The sequence below is a fragment of the Pelobates fuscus genome, chromosome 10, assembly GCF_036172605.1.
Source record: "Pelobates fuscus isolate aPelFus1 chromosome 10, aPelFus1.pri, whole genome shotgun sequence".
NCBI classification, from domain to species: Eukaryota; Metazoa; Chordata; class Amphibia; order Anura; family Pelobatidae; genus Pelobates; species Pelobates fuscus.
Genome location: NC_086326.1, coordinates 130,592,004 through 130,614,346, shown reverse-complemented (window position 1 = coordinate 130,614,346; position 22,343 = coordinate 130,592,004). Strand labels below are relative to the sequence as shown.

At 37.1% G+C, this 22,343-nt stretch overlaps 1 protein-coding gene across 1 annotated transcript; it reads left to right on the top strand.

Annotated features, from left to right (window-relative positions):
* The first annotated feature begins 4,578 nt into the window (after window positions 1-4,578).
* Window positions 4,579-21,749, top strand: LOC134575381 (pulmonary surfactant-associated protein D-like). The gene is made up of 4 exons (XM_063434675.1): window positions 4,579-4,621; window positions 6,964-7,126; window positions 20,022-20,105; window positions 20,829-21,749. Exons 2-4 carry the CDS (start codon window positions 7,000-7,002, stop codon window positions 21,206-21,208), a joined length of 591 nt encoding a protein of 196 aa, XP_063290745.1. The 5' UTR covers window positions 4,579-4,621; window positions 6,964-6,999; the 3' UTR covers window positions 21,209-21,749.
* Window positions 21,750-22,343: the final 594 nt, after the last annotated feature.

The following is a 22,343-nucleotide window of genomic DNA, read 5'->3' as shown; positions in this document are numbered from 1 at the left end:
GAATAATATATTAGGCAGCAAATGAACAGTCAGTTCTTGAATTTTCATGTGTTGGAAGCAGGAAAAATGGCAAGCGAAAGATCTGAGTGACTTTGACAAAAGCCAAATAGTGATGGCTAGATTGCTGGGTCAGAGCATCTCCAAAACAACAAGTCTTGTGGGGTGTTTTGTCTAGTACCTACTGAAAGTGGTGCAAGGAAGTACAACAGGGGAACTGGCATCAGGGTCATGGGTGTCTAAGGCTCATTGATGCATATGAGGAGTGAGGGATAGCCTGTCTGGCAGATCACACAGAAGAGCTACTATAACTCAAGTTGCAGAAACACTTAATACTATGATAGAAAGATGTGAGAACACACAGTGCATCACAGTTTGCTGTATATAGGGCTGTCTAGATGGAAATAATTTAGAGTTTCCATGAATACCCCTGTCCACCTCTAAAAGCGGCTTTAATGGGGACGTGAGTGTCAGAACTGGACCATGGAGCAATGGGAGAAAGTTGACTGGTCTGATGAATCACATTTTCTTTTAAATCGGGTGGATGGTCAGGTGCATGTGTGTCATTTACCTGGGTAATAGATGGCAGCAGGATGCAGGCAGGCCGGCAGAGGCAGTGTTATGCTCTGGCCTGTGTTCCTCTGAGAAATCCTGGGTCCTGTAATTCATGTGGATATTTGGACTTTAACATGTACCATCTCTCTGGAGATTGTGGCAAACCATGTACACTATTCATGGCAATGGTGTTCCCTGATGACAGTGGCCTCTTTCAATAGGGTAATGCCCTTTTCCACACTGCAAAAATTGTTCAGGAATGGTTTGAGCAATATGACAAAGAGTTCAAGGTGTTGCCTTAGCATCCAAGTTCCCCAGATCTCAATCCGATTGAGCATCTGTGAGATGTGCTGGAACAACAAATCTGGAGGCCCATCTCACAACAGGATATGTTCAGAGGTATTTTGGAGTCCATGCCTTGTTGCATCAGAGCTGTTTTGGCAGCACAAGGTGGACCTTCATGATATTAGGCACATAGTTTTAATGTTGTGGGGGATCAGTGTATACGCTAGCATATTTTTCAATGTTTTATATGGCCAAAGAGGAACATTTTTTTTTAGAGTGAGATAGATAGAGAAATAGATCCAAATTAAACAAAATAGATAGAGAAATCTCTCTCTCTCTCTCTCTCTCTCTCTCTCTCTCCCCCCCCCCTCTCTCTATCTCTCTCTCTCTCCCTCTCTCTCTCTCTCTCTCTCCTGGGGTCAAGTGGTTCCTAGTTACACCCCTGCATAGAGTAGATTTAAAAATATTAGGGGCATGTCAGACTAGCATTATGTTCATTTCTGCTTTGTAGATCAGTGTTAATTGTAACCACTAAGTAGTGACTGGTACCAGTGGAAACTAATGAGAGTGTAATGCTGACTTTAGTGGACTTTGGAGACCTGTCAGTGGGTTTCAGCCTCAATGATTTCCTTGCTATTGTTAATAACGACAATGCTTTACAACTGCTATTTAAAGACATACACGGAAACAAGCCCATATTGTAATAAACTGAACATGCTATTAGAATGCGTGTTCAAGTGCATAAACAATCATCGCACAACAGTGAATTACTTAAATAATAAAATAATTTCAAAAACAAACAATATAAACATTCAAATATAGGGAACAACATGAAATGCAATAATATTATAATAGAAGAGTTTGTGAGGGTATGTCCAAATAGTATCAGGAGTTTGTGACTGTTGCACAGTGATCTGTATATTCTGTAATCAAAATCTGTGTCTTTCAATGCAACTTAGTATCCAACCTTAAAATAGAAAAGATACTGACATAGCGTAATTCCGTTACAGTTTTATTCCCTATACATAAAAATTCCCCCCATAAGAAGAACTCTTACAAAATAATGTGGTGAAACCTATTTCTAAGTATCACTATAAAAGCAAATATGGTACTGTGTATAAGCCGAGATGGTTACGGTTACCGCTCCGTTGGTGTAGATTAGTAGATCGATCTCCTGCGCTCAGACCGATCCTCTCGCTGGAACGCTGGCTGTCAGATACTGCTGTACTCTCCTTTGCAATTTCAAATTCAAACAAATCCCGCCATAACACGATCTACGCGTTTCGCCCGTTAGATCAAGCTTTTTCAAGATAGAGTGTTTAGGGGATTAGGACTACATATATACACCATTTAATTATAGTTTTCCGGTGTGTCATACTTGTAATTATATATATACATTGAATTACGTACTTGTGTTGAAGTTTACATACATACAATACATTTGTTATTTTGCAGTTCTGACTGTTGAGAAATAGCTATGCAAATAGGACACGATTTATAAATCTATGTTATGGAACCTCAATTTTTAGTTCTAATTGGCTTATAGATCGATGGCCACATAATGATAGTGAGACCGATAAATTTAAAAAATCCTCATTCCTTACGTAACTCATTTCTCCGGTCTCTATGGTTACCTTACTAAGCTTCAGGGAAGTGTATTTTGCATCATTTCACTTAATGTAATATTCTATCCACAATTTCCTCATTTTAGCATATTTCACAACCAGTTTCAAACCATAGTACATTTACCAAACCCTTTAAATTTGTTTCTATACTTCCTCTCACCTTTCAACATTCCCTTCTACATTTTTTAGATCATCATCTTAGTATGGAATGATATCTATAGCAAATGATCCCATATAGAATTTCAGCAAACAAGCAAATAAACTAAAATGTTATTAAACAAGACCTTAACATATACATAATGCCGTATCCTTAAACGGGTATATAGCATGTAAAAAGTAACAAATAAATAGTAAAAATTTCTATATATTTAAGAAAAATGTAAAATAACAATGTATTGTAGATGAGTCATTCTTAGATTAAAGTCATATCAAGAAAAAGAACGGCAAATTGTATTAGATCAACCTCAGTTCTTTAATATCCCTTTAAAGTTATTGTATATTTTAAACCCACTTAGCAATCAAGTTATCGTCTTTATTTAAAGGTACAGCCACAACTTATTTTTCGATTAGTGAAGAAATACTTCACTTGGAATTTAAAGGTGCAGACTCCACATATATTCAAAAAATACTAAATCATGCTTATTTGCTTGTTTGCTGAAATTTTATATGGGATCATTTGCTACAGATATCATTCCATACTAAGATGATGATCTAAAAAAATGTAGAATGTTGAAATGTGAGAGGAAGTATAGAAACAATTTTTTCTAATACTTGCAGCACATGATCTAAAAAAATGTAGAATGTTGAAATGTGAGAGGAAGTATAGAAACATTTTTTTCTAATACTTGCAGCACTTACAAATTTAAGGATTTGGTTTGGATATGGTTTGAAACTGGTTGTGAAATGTGCTGAAATGAAAAATGAGGAAATTGTGGACAGAATATTAGTGTAAGTGAAATGATGCAAAAGACACTTTCCTGAAGCTTAGTAAGGTAACCATAGAGACCGGAGAAAAGAGTTCCGTAAGGAATGAGGATTTTTTTAAATTTATCGGTCTCACTATCATTATGTGGCCATCGATCTATAAGCCAATTAGAACTAAAAGTTGAGTTTCCATAACATAGATTTATAAATCGTGGCCTATTTGCAAAGCTATTTTTCAACAGTCAGAACTGCAAAATAACAAATGTATTGTATGTATGTAAACTTCAACACAAGTATGTAATTCAATGTATATATAGAATTACAATTATGACACAGCAGAAAATTATAATTAAATGGTGTATATATGTAGTCCTAATCCCCTAAACACTCTATCTTGAAAACGTCTGATCTAACGGGCGAAACGCGTAGGTCGTGTTTTGGCGAGATTTGTTTAAATTTGAAATTGTAAAGGAGAGTACAGCAGTATCTGACAGCCAGCGTTCCAGCGAGAGGATCGGTCTGAGTACACGAGATCGGTCTACTAATCTACACCAACGGAGCGGTAACCGTAACCATCTTGGCTTATACACAGTACCATATTTGCTTTTATAGTGATACTTAGAAATAGGTTTCACCACATTATTTTGTAAGAGTTTTTCTTATGGGGGGATTTTTTATGTATAGGGAATAAAACTGTAACGGAATTACGCTATGTCAGTATCTTTTCTATTCTAAAGTTGGATACTAAGTTGCATTGAAAGACACAGATTTCGATTACAGAATATACAGATCACTGTGCAACAGTCACAAACTCCTGATACTATTTGGACATTCCCTCACAAACTCTTCTATTATAATATTATTGCATTTCATGTTGTTTCCTATATTTGAATAATAAGGGAATATTAACTAAGCGCTGATACGGATTTTATTCTATTTTTTAATGACATCTTTTAAACTTGGGAAGGTTTCTATTGTATCTAGCAGTTTTTAACTTTCTTTGTAGAAAAGTGCATTACAGCATTGGTTCAGTTACTTACTGTTTATTTATGTGATTTTGCGCTCTTAACTTTTTCATATTAATATTTTCATTGCTGCAGTGGAGCCCTCTAAATATGCTGATTCTTTAACCTCAATTAAGTTTCTCTTTGAGGAAGTAGCATGGCATAATGTTTTTGTTCCATGCTGTGACATTCTGTGTACAGTTACTTGCAGATACATCTATATCAGCAAAGGTAAGCTCCCAATTATTATGTTGTGAATAGTTACTTAATACTTATGAATAAATCATTTTTATTAAAAAACAAAACAAAAAACAATATAATGATATATGGATGTCCTCAAATCTGAGGCAAAATGAGAGGGTATGCAAAATAAGAGGAGAGGAAACAGAATATAGTGCATTATGTTACTCTAATCAGTGAGGTAGGAAAAAAAATACACTTACAATTTATAGGAGCTTATGATCAGCTCTAAATGTGTGCACTTGGGCAGTACAATCCCTGCCTGTGGATATACCTGTAGTCTTGGTCTGGTGGAACTGGTCCTAATTGGAGCGCTTATGAGTCTCCACATAAAAGACATACAACAAACTATAGTGCTCTTTGATAAAAGGTGATAAAAAAAAAAGGAGGTACCCACCAGAGGAGAGCAATAATGGATTTTGCTCAATTCTTGTGGCTTAGGTGGTATATTCCCCACCAAGGAATTAGAAGTGAGAGTCCTGTTGGTAAAATCTTCTTCTAAAAGTCATAACATAATACACTATATTCTGTTTCCTGATCTATTATTTACATACCCATTCATTTTGGCTTGGATTTGAAACAGTGTTAATTTTGGCAGCAAATTTCAATTTAGTTTTAGTCATATTTTAGTCATCTGAATTGTTTTTGTTTTAGTCTAGTTTTAGTCGACTAAATCTCAAGTCGATTTTAGTTGATCTAATGGGTTTAGTTAAAGCCTTTACTTGTCTCTATTGCCCCTTCCCCAGCCCCTCTGTGTCTCTTTGTGTCCTCCCAGCCCCTCTAGGTATCTTTCTCCCAAGCCCTGGTCTGTCTCTTCTGCCCCTTCCACAGTCCCTCTGTGCAGTGTTAATTTTGGCAGCAAATTTCAATTTAGTTTTAGTCATAGTCTTTTGACTAAAAAGTCATTTTAGTTTTAGTCGTATTTTAGTAATCTGAATGTTTTTAGTCTAGTTTTAGTCGACCAAAATTTGACTAAAATTATTAGTTGACAAAATTAACACTGATTTGTTGGGATGTCCATGGGCAAAAAATTTGGTTTGGTTCGGCACTTCCGAAATTCGGGACCTCGGCAATTCCCTAACCCAATCCCTAACTCTACCACTAACCCAACCCTTAACCCTAACCCTATTCCCAACCTTACCCCATCCTACCCCTAACCTAACCCCAACCCTAACCCTAACATCAACCCTACTAGGGTTAGGGGTAGTGTTAGGATTAGGATTAGGTTAGGGTAAGGGGCAGGGTTAGGGCTAGGGTTAGATTCCTGTCATCATTCCCTTAATTTTCCCTCCCTCTCCTGTTTTGCCACTTTTCAGAAATCCGAAGTACTTCGGCACTTCCGAAATTTAGCACTTCGGCAATTCGGTTTGGCACTTCTGAAATTCAGCAATTTGGCAATTCGACACTTCGGACATTCGGAAGCATCCAAATGTCCAAATTGCTGAAATTTGTCCGAATTTCTACTGATTTGAGGACATCCATAAGGCGCTGCTTCCCTTCCACCATCTTGTACTGTTTCCATCCAAAGCAAGAAAATAAGAGACTCTGGTTTGGGTTGTTTCAGCTGTCCACTAGGGATGTGCACGAGCAAAAAATTCAGTTCGGCACTTCCAAAATTCTGCACTTCGGCAATTTGGGTCTTCAGCAATTCGACACTTTGGTTCGGCACTTCCGAAATTTGGGACTTTGACAATTCAGAACTTCGGACATTTTTTTGCCACCACAACCACTTACACATCTGTAGGGCTCCCTAACCCTAACCCTACTCCTACCCCAAACTCTACCCCTATTCCCTAACCCTAACCCTAACCACCACAACCACTTACACATCTAATGTTAGGGTAAGGGTAGGGTTAAGGGTAAGTTTAGGTTTAGGGGTAGGTTTAGGTGCACGGACTGCCACCCCAACCACTTACGCATCTGTAGGGCTCCCAGTGCCAGGAATGAACTTATTGGTCTAGATTCCTTCAATCATTCACATAATTGTCCCTCCCTCTATTGTTTGGCCACTTTTCAGAAATCTGAAGCACTTCAGCAATTCGGTAATTGGTCACTTCGTCAATTCGGTTCGGTTTGGCGCTTCCAAAATTCGGCACTTTGGAAATTCTGACATTCAGAAGCATCGAATTGCCGAAATTCGTCAGAATTTTACATTCGGAACGAAACGAATTGCACACATCTAGTGCTAGACATCCTAATTGCTACATTATGAATATAATGCCATCTTTACATTTCCATAAAAGATTTGTATTTAAATAAATGAGTTAGATTTGTTGATGGAAATTTTTTTTTACATGAATATTTAGTATTTGTGAAAATATTTACACCTACAGGTCTTCTTCATCCACTGTTAAAAAAAACGTGAAACCATGAAGCTTTTTCAGATACTCTGTGTCTTGATGTTGAATATGCCATTTGCAGTAATCAGTACCCAGCTGTGCCAATATACAGACAAAAAAAGTGATGTTACATGTCATGGATGCCACGCATGTCACGGTAAGGATGGATATGAAAGAGAACAAGGCAAAAAACTACCCATTTTATAGCCACTATACATAGTTAATTGATTCTTTTGAATGTTTCCTAATCAGGTTTTTACTTTTCTTGGGGATTATTTCACCTCAGTAAACAGATGAATATTTTTTTTTTCCCAGGGTAAACACAGGCCAAATAGAAGTTTATTTTATAGTGCGTTATTAACGACAGTCTCAACAACAAATTATATTTTTCCACTTTTTTATGTAATTACAGGTGTGTTTGTCCACCTGTTCAAGAAGCATGATCATGCAACATCTGCCCATATATAGCATTTTAAAAACTAGAAAAATTGACTGACATTTAATGTGGATAAGTGCAAGATAATGCATCTTGGACGTAAAAACCCAAGGGCAGAGTACTGAATATTTGAGAGAGTCCTAACCTCAACATCTGAGGAAAGGGATTTAGGGGTGATTATTTCTGATAACTTAAAGGTAGGTAGACAATGTAATAGAGCAGCAGGAAATGCTAGCAGAATGCTTGATTGGATAGGGAGAGGTATTAGCAGTAGAAAGAGGGAAGTGCTCATACCATTGTACAGAACACTGATGATACCTTACTTGGAGTATTGTACGCAGTACTGGAGACCGTATCTTCAGAAGGATATTGATACCTTTGAGAGAGTTCTGAGAAGGGCTACTAAACTGGTTCATGGATTGCAGGATAAAAGTTACCAGGAAAGGTTAAAGGATCTTAACACGTATCGCTTGGAGGAAAGACGAGACTGGGGGATATGATAGAAACATTTAAATACATAAAGGGAATCAACACAGTAAAGGAGGAGACTATATTTAAAAGAAGAAAAACTACCACAACAAGAGGACATAGTCTTAAATTAGAGGGACAAAGGTTTAAAAATAATATCAGGAAGTATTACTTTACTGAGAGGGTAGTGGATGCATGGAATATCCTTCCAGCTGAAGTGGTAGAGGTTAACACAGTAAAGGAGTTTAAGCATGTGCGGGATAGGCATAAGGCTATCCTAACTATAAGATAAGGCCAGGGATTAATGCAATTATTTTGAAAATTGGGCAGACTAGATGGGCCGAATGGTTCTTATCTGCCGTCACATTCTATGTTTCTATGTAATTTTTTTAATGTTAATGTTTTTAAGCAGCCTCTCAGGCAATATTCCTCTGCTACAGGCCCCATCCCCCAATCCCTCATTACAGACTTTATCCACCATTGTAGCCCCCATTCTTCTCAGCACAGTCCCTAAACCCTTACTATATCCACTATCCCCACCATAATTTCTAACTTCTCACTACAGCACCTAATCCCTGATTATAGCCACTATACCTCTATTATAGCCCCTGACCCCACTGTAGCCCTTTTCCCCTACTCACCACTGCCCATATCTCCTGCCCAGCACCTTTTCTAACACCACAGCCACTATCTCCCATTACAGCCACTATCTTGCCACTAAACCCTACAGTCCCTACCCCCAAACACACTCTACAGCCCTTATCCTCAACAACACATGCTAAAGCCACTATTCTCCTCAACACAAACACTAAAACTCATATTTTTCCCAACACACACAATACAACCACTATACCCTTTACCTCACACTACAGCCCCTACATACATGCACACCCACATAATACACCACAAACAACCCAATCTGCATATGCAAACTTGCAAGCGGCCTTAACTACAAACAGAGCGCCACAAGCAGCATCCCCAGACTGGCCTTAGGTCTTCAGGCGTCCTGTGCGAAACATTTTTAAAGCGCCTCTCCCTGGTTACACCCACTCATCCATGTATCGTGTATGTTTAAGGATGTAGTGTTTGTATAGGGGTATTTAATTCAGATTTTAAAAAATAAAGAGGTATAGGCGCTCACTATATTACAATAAGTTGATAGGGGCTGCGGTATACATTACAAGGATTCCCAAAACCTTGTGTGATTGGTAAAAATAAAAAATATATGGTATATACTGCACCTCAAAGATCATATATACATAAACCTTCAAGAAAAACAATGTTGCAAACCTCAGGAAAAAAAAGAGACAATAATAGTGCAATGCAATATGGTACAGTACAAATAATGTAGGTAGTAGCTACAAGAAAACCACTCACATTTAATAGAGAAATTTTAGAGCTCTACTATATTTCAAACTTTTTTGAAAAAGCCTTTCGAACAGGCAAAACGCGTCAAGTGGGACTCTTACCTTTTTAAAAATACTTTTATTGTTTAAATGTTCATTATAATACATTGTTACTTTTTATAGTACTATTTGTTTTTTTGGCTTGTTACCCGATACCATCCATATACTGAGGTGGGGATTATACCACCCGTGCTGTTCCACCTAGAGCAGGTCTTGCTCTATAAAATGTAAGTACATTTCTTTCTATTTACTTGGTGTACCAGTACTTACTACACCATTGGAGTTATTTCTGCTCTTTTACCCCCATATATACTACGTATATCTGCATTTGCATCTGGAGGATCAACACTACTCCAACCACCATATATCCTTAGACGGGGATTGTACCGTTCACGCGCAATACAGCAGAGCTCTAAAATAGCTCTATTAAATGGGAGTGCTTTTCTTATAGCTACTACCTACATTATTTGTACTGTACCATATTGTATTGCACTATTAATGTATTTTGTATAATGTATTTTTTCCCCCTGTATTTTTTCGATTTAAAAAAATGCATGAAGGCCCATGTGTTAATGCTATTTTACATTTTTGCAGTGTCACATGCACACTGTCCCACAATCAGACATACTGTCAGATGCACACAGTTATACCCAAATACTGTCAAATATAGCCACATGTACATAGTCCCAGGCGCAAAGCCACGCGTTACAGTCTTTAAGTCGCATGCATACAAAAAAACACAGTCACAAGCAGACAGTAAGAGGCAGTCACACACAAACACAGTAACAGGCAGACAGTCACACGCACACAGTCACACACACACACACACACATACACACACACAGCTAGAGGCAGTCATAAACACACACACACAAACATACAGTTACAAGCAGACAGCCACAAACAAACACTTACAGACAGACTGTCATATGCACACAGTTACAGGCAGTCACACACACACACACACACACACACACAGTAACAGACAGTAATACACACACACACACACACACACACACAAAGTTACAGACAGTCACACACAATCACAGTCAGACAGTCACACACAGTTACAGACTCACACAGTTACAGGCAGACAGTCACACACACACAGTTAGAGGCAGACAGACGGTCACTCACACTGTCTAAGACAGACTGTCATATGCACACACAGTTACAGGCATACAGTTACATACACAGTCAAATACAGACAGTAATACACAGTTACAGATAATCACACACAGTTACAGACACACACACTGTAACGGCACCCCCAGGCATAAAAGGGGTTAACAGCCATTCAGTAGATCTTCCCCTTCCAGAGACACAGGAACAGCTACTGTAGACACCAATCCGCCGAACAGGAAACCAATAGGAAAAACCATACGAAAGGTTTACACTCCTAGCAGTCGAACTGGAACAGCATTCAATAAATCCCCCCAAGAATGAGACAAAGCTCCGTGTTGAGGGTCAAGCAGTGAACAGACAGAGCTGTGGGTTTATTGTTCTTTTATATATATATAGAATACTAGAAATACAGTTTTTCCACATTATTCATAACTTTAAAAGTATGCATCACATTCACATAAAACTTACATTTTCAGAATCAGCATACTCCAAACATACGTCAAAATCATACAAATTGGTCCAGTGGTTCAAAAGATAGATCGTAGTCCTTTGTGACCAAATAAAGCATGGCTTTTCTGCCCAAAACCAGTTCCACAGAGTCTTCTAGTAATCCAATTATCTCCAAGGACAGAGGCAAAACTCCATTGAACACATGGCAGCAAAAGACAACAAAATACATAAAAATATATAACTGTGCAGCCATTGCATAAAACAGGTACATTCAACATATCCCCAGATAGCTCAGATCTGAGCGCACATTATGGCGCTCAGATCACACACATACAGTTCAATTGCCATGGAGCCAAAGTCTTTCCCATAGTCTTCCATTATACGAATGGGCTCCATGGCATAGCTATCTGGGGTATCACCGCTCAAACAGGGCAAGCACTAAATGACCCGGTTTTCGTGTCTTTGCAGGGGAAAATCAAGTGTTTCAACATGGGCATAGTCTAAAGGCAGCAGGCGGCAACCAGGCTCCTCCAATGCACAGTGGCGAGATTGGTCTCGTCACACACACACACTGTTACAGGCAGACAGTCACACACAGTTACAGACAGTCACATACAGTTGCAGATACACAGTTATAAGCAGACCGACACACACAGTTACAGACACACACACGCACACAGACAGGTAACCCCATTATGCTGCGGAAAGGAAAGAGTGGAAGCACTGCAGTCCATATTTAGCAGTTGTGGAAGCAGGAGCTCCTTCCTGCTTCCCCCTCAGTATGCAGCATAACCGGCAGCAGGTAGAAGCCACACTTCCGCCCCTGCTGCCAATTTAGCCCCACCCTGTTGATTTAGCCCCACCTCCTCTGTCTATTTAACTTCACCTCTTCAATAACAGACCCTAAGTGTGTAAGGTGTTTCGGCTGCCCAGCGCCCCTGCTGCCATGGTGCTCTGTGCGGCCGCACAGACCTTTATCCACAACCACAAATGTATGGGTATATAAATAAATAAGTAAACAAAACAAACAAATTATATATATATATATATATATATATATATATATATATATATATAATGTGTGTGTGCGTGCATAGATATATATTTGAAAACTTTTGTTTTTGTATTTTATTGTAAACTATTGTATCAATGCAATGTTTTGTGGACCCAGTACATACTTGAAAACAAGAGAAATCTCAATGTAGTCTTCCTTGTAAAATATTTTAAAAATATTCAGTTTTTCATATTTGCAGCTTATTTTCACACAATATCTCCTGTTTTGTGGTGTATGTAGATCAACAGCAATAGAAAGGTGGAGATAGGTTTATGCTCCACTAATCAGGTGAAGTGCAGGTATAATCAGTTCCCAGCGGTGTGCTTGTTGGGTAATTAACCCCTTAAGACCGCAGGACGTACTATGCCGTCCTTATTTTGGTGGCTCTAAAAGCCGCAGGACGGCATAGTACGCCCTGCGATCTTATGTACTTACCCGGTCGCCGGCGATCCCACGCCGGCGATCGCGGTATGGGGGACTTACCTGGGAGCCCAGGGAGTCCCCCTGCGTCCTCTTCAGCCGCCCAGGGCCATGTGATCGCGAGGTCCTTGCGAGGACTCCGCGATCACATGGACGGCATAGCCGTCCAAGGCATTGCCAGCAGGGGGAGTGCCTGTAATGACAGGTACTCCCCCTGCTGTCTGAAAAAAAAAAAAAAAATGTTAAAACAGTGTAAAAATAAATTATATATACTTAGATCATATATATATTTATTATATATATGATCTAAGTATATATATACACACATATACACACATACACATACATATGCATACACTGTCTACGTGTATTTTAATATTAATATATACATAATTATATATATATATATTAATATCAAAATACACGTACAATGATATTGATTAAATATATATATAATTTTCATTATATATATATTTATATATAATAAAAAATAAATAAATACGTTAAAAAAATAAATTAAAAAATAATAAAAAAATAATAAAAAAAATAGATAAAAAATATATAAACATGCGTAATTTCGTTCTAACTGTATTTTAAAATTAATATATATATATTGATATCAAAATACATGTAGAACGAAATAATATATATATCTATATACATAAGTATATACGTATATATCACTATGTATATACCTATATATAAATAAAAATAATTAAAAAAAATGATATACATATATATACACACATATATATATACACACATATATATATAATAATTCTATGCATATATTTATTTAATAATTTTACATAATTAGGTCATTTTATTAATTACAATTTGCAGGACCTGCCTGCCAACCCAGGCCAAAAGTTCAGGGAATTACATTGTCTAGCACTATATTTAACTCTGTAACTTTCCAAGACACCATGAAACCTGTACATGGGGGGTACTGTTTTACTCGGAAGACTTCGTTGAACACAAATATTAGTGTTTCAAAACAGTAAAATATATTACAACGACGATATCGTCAGTGACAGTGACATTTTTTGCATTTTTCACACACAAATGGCACTTACACTGACGATATAATTGTTGTGATACGTTTTACTGTTTTGAAACACTAATATTTGTGTTCAGCGAAGTCTCCTGAGTATAACAGTACCCCTCATGTACAGGTTTTATGGTGTTTTCAAAAGTTACAGAGTCAAATATAAGGTTTGCGTTTCAGTTTTTTCACATTAAAATTCGCCAGGTTGCCTTTGAGACCGTATGGTAGCCCAGGAATGAAAATTATCCCCATGATGGCATACCATTTGCAATAGTAGACAACCCAGGGTATTGCAAATAGGGTATGTTCAGTTTTTTTAGTAGCCACTTAGTCACAAACACTGGCCAAAATTTGCGTTCAAATTAGTTTTTTGCATTTTCAAATATTAACACTAACTTTGGCCAGTGTTTGTGACCAAGTGGCTACTAAAAAAGACTGGACATACTCAATTTGCAATACCTTAGGTTGTCTACTTTTGCAAATGGTATGCCATCATGGGGGTAATTCTTATTTCTGGGCTACCATATGGTCTCAAAGGCAACGTAACCAATCTGGCGAATTTCAATGTAAAAAAACTGAAATATGTAACATGCTATATTTGACCCTGTAACTTCCCAAAACACCATAAAACCTGTACATAGGGGGTACTGTTTTACACGCGAGACATCGCTGAATACAAATATGTGTATTGTATTGCAGTAAAAGCAAACAGTATTATGACATTCACAGTTAGAATGTCACGTAGAACTAAAAAAATTAAAAAAAATCTTATTTTCTCCCATTTTTTTAATATTTTTTTCATATTAAATTATGTTCCATACCTAAATATTTGATGTTAAACGAAAGCCCCGTTTCCCCTGAATAAAATGATATATAATAATGGGGGGTGCATTTAATATGAAAGAGGTGAATTATGGTTGGACAGACATATAGCGCAAATGCCAGGTTTTGTTTACGTTTTTTTGGATCACAACTTGTACATTTGGCTGCGGTCTTAAGGGGTTAATTGACGTGATTACAGAGGGTAGGGCTAAAAACAAACAAACAAACAAACAAACAAACATTAAACTAAACTACATACACACATGATCACCATAGGGGCGTGGTAGACCAGCCAACATCTTTATTAGAGGTGACTGCATGGGAATGGCTATAATGAAAAATATTAATTAATTATGGTGGCAATGCCTGCTCAGTCTGCTGAGCCACAAATGGAGGCTAGTCTCCTGTTCATCAAATTTACATTAGGTAAGGAGGAAGTTGGGGAAAATAATGTGGCTTGAAGTAGTATAATTACCACACTTGGTTATTTACCAATAACACTATTATCCTAACAGATAAAGTTGGTCTCAATGTCATTTAAAACTAAACAATTGCTGAGAACCTATTTGCATGTAAAAGCAAATAAAAGTAAACACGTGAGTCTGAAACATACACAAGTTACTAAGTGCAAAGGCGTCACTAGGCAAATCTCATTCTTTATCAGGATTTTTCACTCTGTCATCATCTTCCACTCCGACAATACTCTTTTCAGGAAAGCCGCATTGCCACTGCAAAGGCAACCACAATTGTTTGAGGATAGTAAGTCCATCTTCATATTCCTCTCTCATGGCTCCATTTCTCAACACAAGCAGTCACATTGAGTAACCCCATCTGTATCGAATATGGTGATTCCTGAGAGTTTTAATGACTTGCAGGAAGGCTTCTTTTTCATCGTAGACTTGTACTGGGGCATAGTAATTTTTTTCAGTTTCCAGAATTGGGATGAATTCCCCAGAGATGCCATCACTATCTTGTAAAGGTGTCTGCATGCCCTGTTTTGTAGACAGGTTTTTCTGGCCATAAAGCATGTTGGCTTGCTCTTGTTGTTGCTTGGTTTCGCTGTGAGACATGACTTCCTATTCAAGAAAATAATGCACTCTGGCACTATATTGTAGATACTGCCAGGTCCCATCTCATGGAGCAGCATTTTAAGTGCCCATATTGCTTAGCAGTTGGATACACAGCCATCACATTAAATTTCAACGTAATAAAAGGAGAGAAAAAATGGAAATCTGTCAATACGGCATGGACTACTATCTCAACGTGATAAGAAATTTAGAAAATAGTCAGTCCAGGTCTGCCAGGGCTCTATAAACAGTGTAGGTATTTTGTAAAAAAAAAAAAAAAAAAGCACTAATTACCTCCGTATAGCTAATGATCTCAACTCTATTGTGCCATTCAGTAACAAATGTATATACTGTAAATTCCAGTGGGGGTAAATTGAGGTTTAGCTGATAGTACCAAACAAGGGAGTTATAATTTGCAAATCTTGGAAATTGGGTACATATTGTGGAGAAATAGTGATTCAGGTAGCATGGAGAATAAAGGCAATTTAGTTATCAGGTTAATATTTAGTAACACAACCTTCCAACGCAAGTGCTAGGAATAGAAGAATCCAATTTATGTAACCTAGTGGGGCTATGATACCTTAATACTGGCAAAGAAGTTTATAGTTACCTTCCAGAAATCTGGAGCAAATGGGGGTATATATATATATAATAAAGTGACAGCTTGGCACTCTCCTTATAAAAGAAATAGATGTATCTTGCCTGGGTGCTGTATCCCTGGCGTCAAATATATAAGGAAATTAGAAAAACGGGATGAACTCACAGGTCTTCATATAAGTGAAAAAATTGTGTTTTATTAATCCATTAGGTGTATACAAAAATCGACCGACGTTTCGACCCTGCCGGGTCTTTTTCAAGATCAATGAATACAAGTCATACATGTACATACATGACCTGTGAGTGCATCCCGTTTTCCTAATTTCCATTCATATATATATATATGTATGTAAAAAACAGATAAAATTTGTATCTTGTAATACCTTAAAAAAAAAAAACCCCAAAAAAACAGCAGAAAACTAGGGAAAGAGCTGTAAAATAATAATTATGAAGAAATTATCGGTGCTGACCACCTTATTAGTACATTTTTTAACCCGGATCCAGGAATCTAGGTAAGATATTGAAAGAATAGGAAAACAAAACTTAAATTCCAAACATTAAGCTTCCTTACTGCCTAAAATATGTTCATATATTAAATATAAAAGTATAATAACACATCTTCAATTACTATAAGCTAAAATAGTAATTTTAACCCAGGGAATCCCAAACAGCTTGGGATATATCTGGCTTCTTCCCTGGACTGAACTCCCTAGGGGAGTCAAATTGGAAAACTTATGGCAGGTGATCTATAAAGAATAAGAGTCTTGACAAATAGCTGGAGGACAGTGAAAAAAAAACTGCTGGAGTTTGGGAGGTGGGTCCTTTTTTAATATATAATTTAAATGTAATTATTCCTGTCCTATCTGCTGAGAGGGAAGGACTTAACAATGAATGATCCTGACATGGATTAGTCAGGAAATTAAACTTTAAATCACACACAGGAGGCTCCTGCACGGTCTAGTAGGCTATTAACAGATCAGGAGATAATCAATTTTAAATTAAACAGAATGTACAATAAATTAAGCTTAAACATTATATCTATCTTTACAAGAAGTGTTTAGGAATGCTGTGCAAGTCACATGCAGGGAGGTGTGGCTATGGCTGCATAAACAAAACAATGTAACTACTAAATGGCAGAGAATTGAGCAGTGAGACTGCAGGGGCATAATTTAAACACCAAGACTGTTTCATTAAGCTAAATTTGTTAAATAGTTGTTAAATACAAGGTTTTACCTGTTATGTTGGACATAATCTAGGGGTAAGATGTATTCTAAGATTCCTTTCTTCTGGGTTATTACCGTATATACTCGAGTATAAGCCGAGTTTTTCAGCACATTTTTTGTGCTGAAAAACCCCAACTCGGCTTATACTCGAGTCAATAGTCTGTATTATGGCAATTTCCATTGCCATAATACAGACTGGGGGCTGCAGAGATGTTACTTACCTTTCCTGCAGCTCCTGTCAGCTCTCTCCTCCTCCGCGCCGTCCGTTCAGCACCTCGGTCAGCTCCCAGTGTAAATCTCGCGAGAGCAGTGTGAGCTGACAGAGGGAGCTGACCGGACGGCGCGGAGGAGGAGAGAGCTGACAGGAGCTGCAGGAGAGGTAAGTAACATCTCTCACAGCCCCCCTCTCCCCCCCACTGAACTACCAATCCCACTGGACCACCAGGGAAGGAGCCCCCCTCCCTAGCCAGCTAGCAAGCAGGGAGGGGGGACGAAACAAAAATAAATTAATAATAAAATAATAATTAAAAAAAAAATAACATTACAAATAATAAATAATAATAACAAAATATGAAAATAATTAAAAACAATAAGTAAATAAAAAAAAATAATGAAAAAAAATATTAAAATAATGTAAAAAAAATAATAAAATTGCCCCCCCAAGGCTCTGCAACACACACATACACACACACACACACACACACACACTGCATTCATGCACACACTGCACTCATACACACACTGCACTCATACACACACTGCACTCATACACACACACACTGCATTCATACACACTGCACTCATACACACTGCACTCATACACACACACACACACACACTGCATTCATACACACTGAACTCATACACACACACTCCATTCATACACACACTGCATTCATACACACTGCACTCATACACACACACACACACACACTGCATTCGTACACACTGCACTCATACACACTGCATTCATACACACTGCACTCATACACACACACACACTGCATTCATACACACTGCATTCATACACACACTGCACTCATATACACACACACACTGCATTCATACACACACACTGCACTCATATACACACACACTGCATTCATACACACACACTGCACTCATACACACACACTGCATTCATACACACACTGCACTCATACACACACACTGCACTCATACACACGCTGCACTCATATACACACACACTGCACTCATACACGCACTGCATTCATACACACGCTGCACTCATACACACACACTGCATTCATTATATACACACACTGTAAATAAATATTCAATTAATATAATTTTTTTAGGATCTAATTTTATTTAGAAATTTACCAGTAGCTGCTGCATTTCCCACCCTAGTCTTATACTCGAGTCAATAAGTTTTCCCAGTTTTTTGGGGTAAAATTAGGGGCCTCGGCTTATATTCGGGTCGGCTTATACTCGAGTATATACGGTATATAGTCTTCAGAAATGTTTAATCTTTTTTAGCTACATAGCTAGATGCTTAACAGTGCCAAGACTTTTTTTCTGTGGCTCACCTGGAAGAGTATTTAAGACGTTCTTTCCCATTGGAAGGGGGAGGTTTTATGGAGTTTATATACAATTCAAGTTGTGGTGTATTGAAAATATGAATACCAGGGTTTTAAAAATGTCTTCAACCTGCTCATCTCAATTTTAATTCCTTTTTTTTTTTTTTTTTACTGTTTGAAATAATGTAAACCCAATTACAGCTCATTATAACTTACCTTAAACATAAATAAAAAAAAGTATACTGCACTCACAAGAAAATCACAAGCACTGTAATTTATTCAATATGCTAATAATTTTGTTTTAACTCACTTTGCCAAATTTTTACAATATGAAAAATGATAAATAAAAGAATGATGAAAAATCAAAAAAATCGCTAATAAATTTACACAAGTGGTGAGATTGTCAGAGTCTGCCACAAAAAAATGTGTTACCAATATGTGGGGTAGTGTAGTGCAAAACATAATTTTTTTTATTTTTGTTTTTTATTTTAAAAGCCCGGGGAAAAAAATGGCTTATTAACACATACCGTATTTATTCGAGTATAACGCGCACACGTGTATAACGCGCACCCCTAATTTTCGATTAAAAATCGGTATAAAATTTGATACCGAATTTTAATCTAAAATTAGGGTGCTTGTTATACTCGAATAAATATTCGAGTGGGTGCTCGATAATACCGACTGCAGAGCTGGCCGCGGGTCTCGCGAGATTTACACTGGGAAGCTGGAGGAGCTGCACGGAGGTGAGTAAACGCTTGCTGCCCGCCCCCCCCAGGACCGCTGGGCTTGTAATGAGCCCGGCGGTCCTGGGAGGTATATTTATTCGAGTAAAACGCGCACCCCTAATTTTAAATTAAAAATCGGTACAAAATTTTGCGCGTTATACTCGAATAAATACGGTATACTGTTATCATATAATCTGTTGCAAAAGTGTTACATTTATTGTTTTCAAAATTGGCCTCTGTTATATGGATTTCCAATACTAAAGCTGTTTATAGAGAAAAATGAAAAAATACTTTGGAAAAGGACCATTTAAAAAAAATAACATTTTAGTCATTAAAAAAACCCTCAACTTTTTGTAACAACCTAAATGGTTGTTACATTTTTTTTTTTTTTTAAAACACATATTTTGATACAATTAGGGTTTATATATGTTCCTCGGACAACCCATGTTTGTTTTTACTTTTTCGTCTTCTATTTATACTCCTCCAAATTTCTCCAAGGTCCAAGGTCCTCCTCTGCCAGCCCATTCTATATTTTCTGCAGTTTAAAGCATGGGAGGGTACCAAGTGTTCGTTCCAGAGGACTACTTCCTAACCACAAACTGCATGGTTAATGTTTGCTTTATAGTTATTATATTGAGTTAATGGCTGTCAATAACTTCTTGTTTTTAAGATTTGGATGATTTAAAACGTAAAATAGAATCTGTGGAGCAAGAACTTGCATGTTTGCAATCCAACGTAGCCGCACTGAAAAATGGTGAGCATTAGAAGTCTATTAATCTATGAAAATGTATGTATCATTTATATCTGCGTACATTTTGAAAGACATCTGTAGTGTATATGAAGAACGTTCCAAATGGTTCACACATACATAGTTACAGACATACACTCATATTCTTGTAGGTTAATATTTGTCAATATATTTTTTAATTCCATGGTCAGCCTGTACAAATAGCCACTTTTGAGGATGTTTATTCAAGTGTTTTGTTCTACAAAGCAGACAAAAGTACTAAAAAGTGAGGTAATCATCATGAAAACCAGTGAATCCAGTAGGTACATTCCATTGGTGACTCTTCACCTTTTATATATTTGAACCACTTTGTAAAACAGGACACGTTGATAAATCTCCCCATAGTCTTACAAGCATCACATTTTAACAAGACATGAATTCTCTACAAAATGCACCATCATTGAAAAGGAGATGCACTAATCTGCTTCACAGAACTGACAAAACATAGTTACGGGTAGTTAGCTGTGCCACATACATTAGAAGCTAGAGAGACAAATTTGTGATTTAAAATGTAAGGCATTTATTTATACATCTGTTGTAAAAAAAGTTTTTACTATCAATTAATGTCACATACAGGTCTGAAATCCCTTTGCCATTTTACACCTTATTATGTAATACATATAGATAAGATAATGTGGTATAGATTTTAGATGAGAATTTGTATTTATTTTTCTTTTAATATTTTTCTAGCTTTGGTCTTCAATAAAGGGACAAGCAGCAGTAACAAAATTTATCTTACAAATGGCCAGACAGCTACTTACAATGAGGCATACACAACTTGTGCCAAGGCAGGAGGACAGTTGCCTTTACCACAATCTGCCAAAGAAAATAAAGCTATATTGACCCTTGCTTTGCAGCACAAGATGGATCCATTCCTTGGTATTAATGACATTGGGGATGAAGGAACCTTTAGATATCCAAATGGAGAGAAAATAAGCTACTCAAACTGGGCAGATAGTGAACCCAATAATGAGTTTGGGGTTGAGGATTGTGTGGAAATGTTCAATGATGGGAAGTGGAATGATGAGAATTGTGAAGAAAAACAACTTATCATTTGTGAATTTTCTTAAAATGTTTTTTTTTTTTTAATTCTGTGATGGGTAATTGCAGGTATAAAAATGGTAAATTGTATTCCTTTAAACTGTAGCATGTTTCTTTAATAAATTATCTCTTACCCAGATTTAGATGTTTAGACTTTAATAAGCCATTTTGTCCTAAATTAATGTGAAGTCAAGTCCTTCTCTACATCATGTTGAACTTTACGTTTTAGACCAAATAAAGATTAAGATGTGTGGGTCAAGACAATAGATGTACGCTTCTAATTTTCACAAGAACTTATTTTAACCTTAAGATGTATAATTAACCCATACATTACATGTAATAACTAGAAATTATATTCTATATATGTGTCTGCTAGACCGACTCTGAAGGAGGTATTACTGAGAGATTACCTGTACAATCAGGAAGGGTATGTTATACGAACACTTTTAATTGCAAACATATATTCATTTAATCCTATACACTCTGCCACATACTATATTAGTGGGTTATTCATTTTTATATGTCTATATTCTTATATTCAATAAAATATTTTAAGGAAAGACAAAAAAAGTTATTGCTTCCAAATCCCTATTTTTATTGTATTCTCAATTATTCATAATATATATATATATTTTTGTAAACTCTGGGGTTGGGGGGGTGTTGACACCTCAACTGTCTTTGGATTTGACAAGTAACAAAGGTTCAGAAATAGGCCCATGAACTTGGAGGGAAGGTGGCACAACCTATAACGCCTGTCCCGCATACAGACAGCATACGTATTTCTACATGTCTTTTTAAGCATGTGGGAAAGCAATCTGCAGCTGTTCTTACCACATACATGGAAAAAGGTGCATGATCTAAGGAAATTGCAACAATGATGAGTTTAAGCGAGCAGCAAGCTCACTCCACAGCTCAATGAGTTCAGTTTGGAGGGCAGCATAGGGAGAATTTTTGATTTTAAGATCTGAGTCTCGAATTTGTGGAAGCAGGGTTGTCAATCTCGCCTCCTAATGCTTTGCTTTCTAATTTCAGTACCCTTCTTGTGGAAAAAGCAGGGGACAATGCACTTGTGAGCCTCCCAAATCGAGAAAGGAAATTACTTTTTTCCCGGACATAGTGACATTCCCGGGCTTTTTCCAGGTCATGTTGTTGGGACAGGAAATA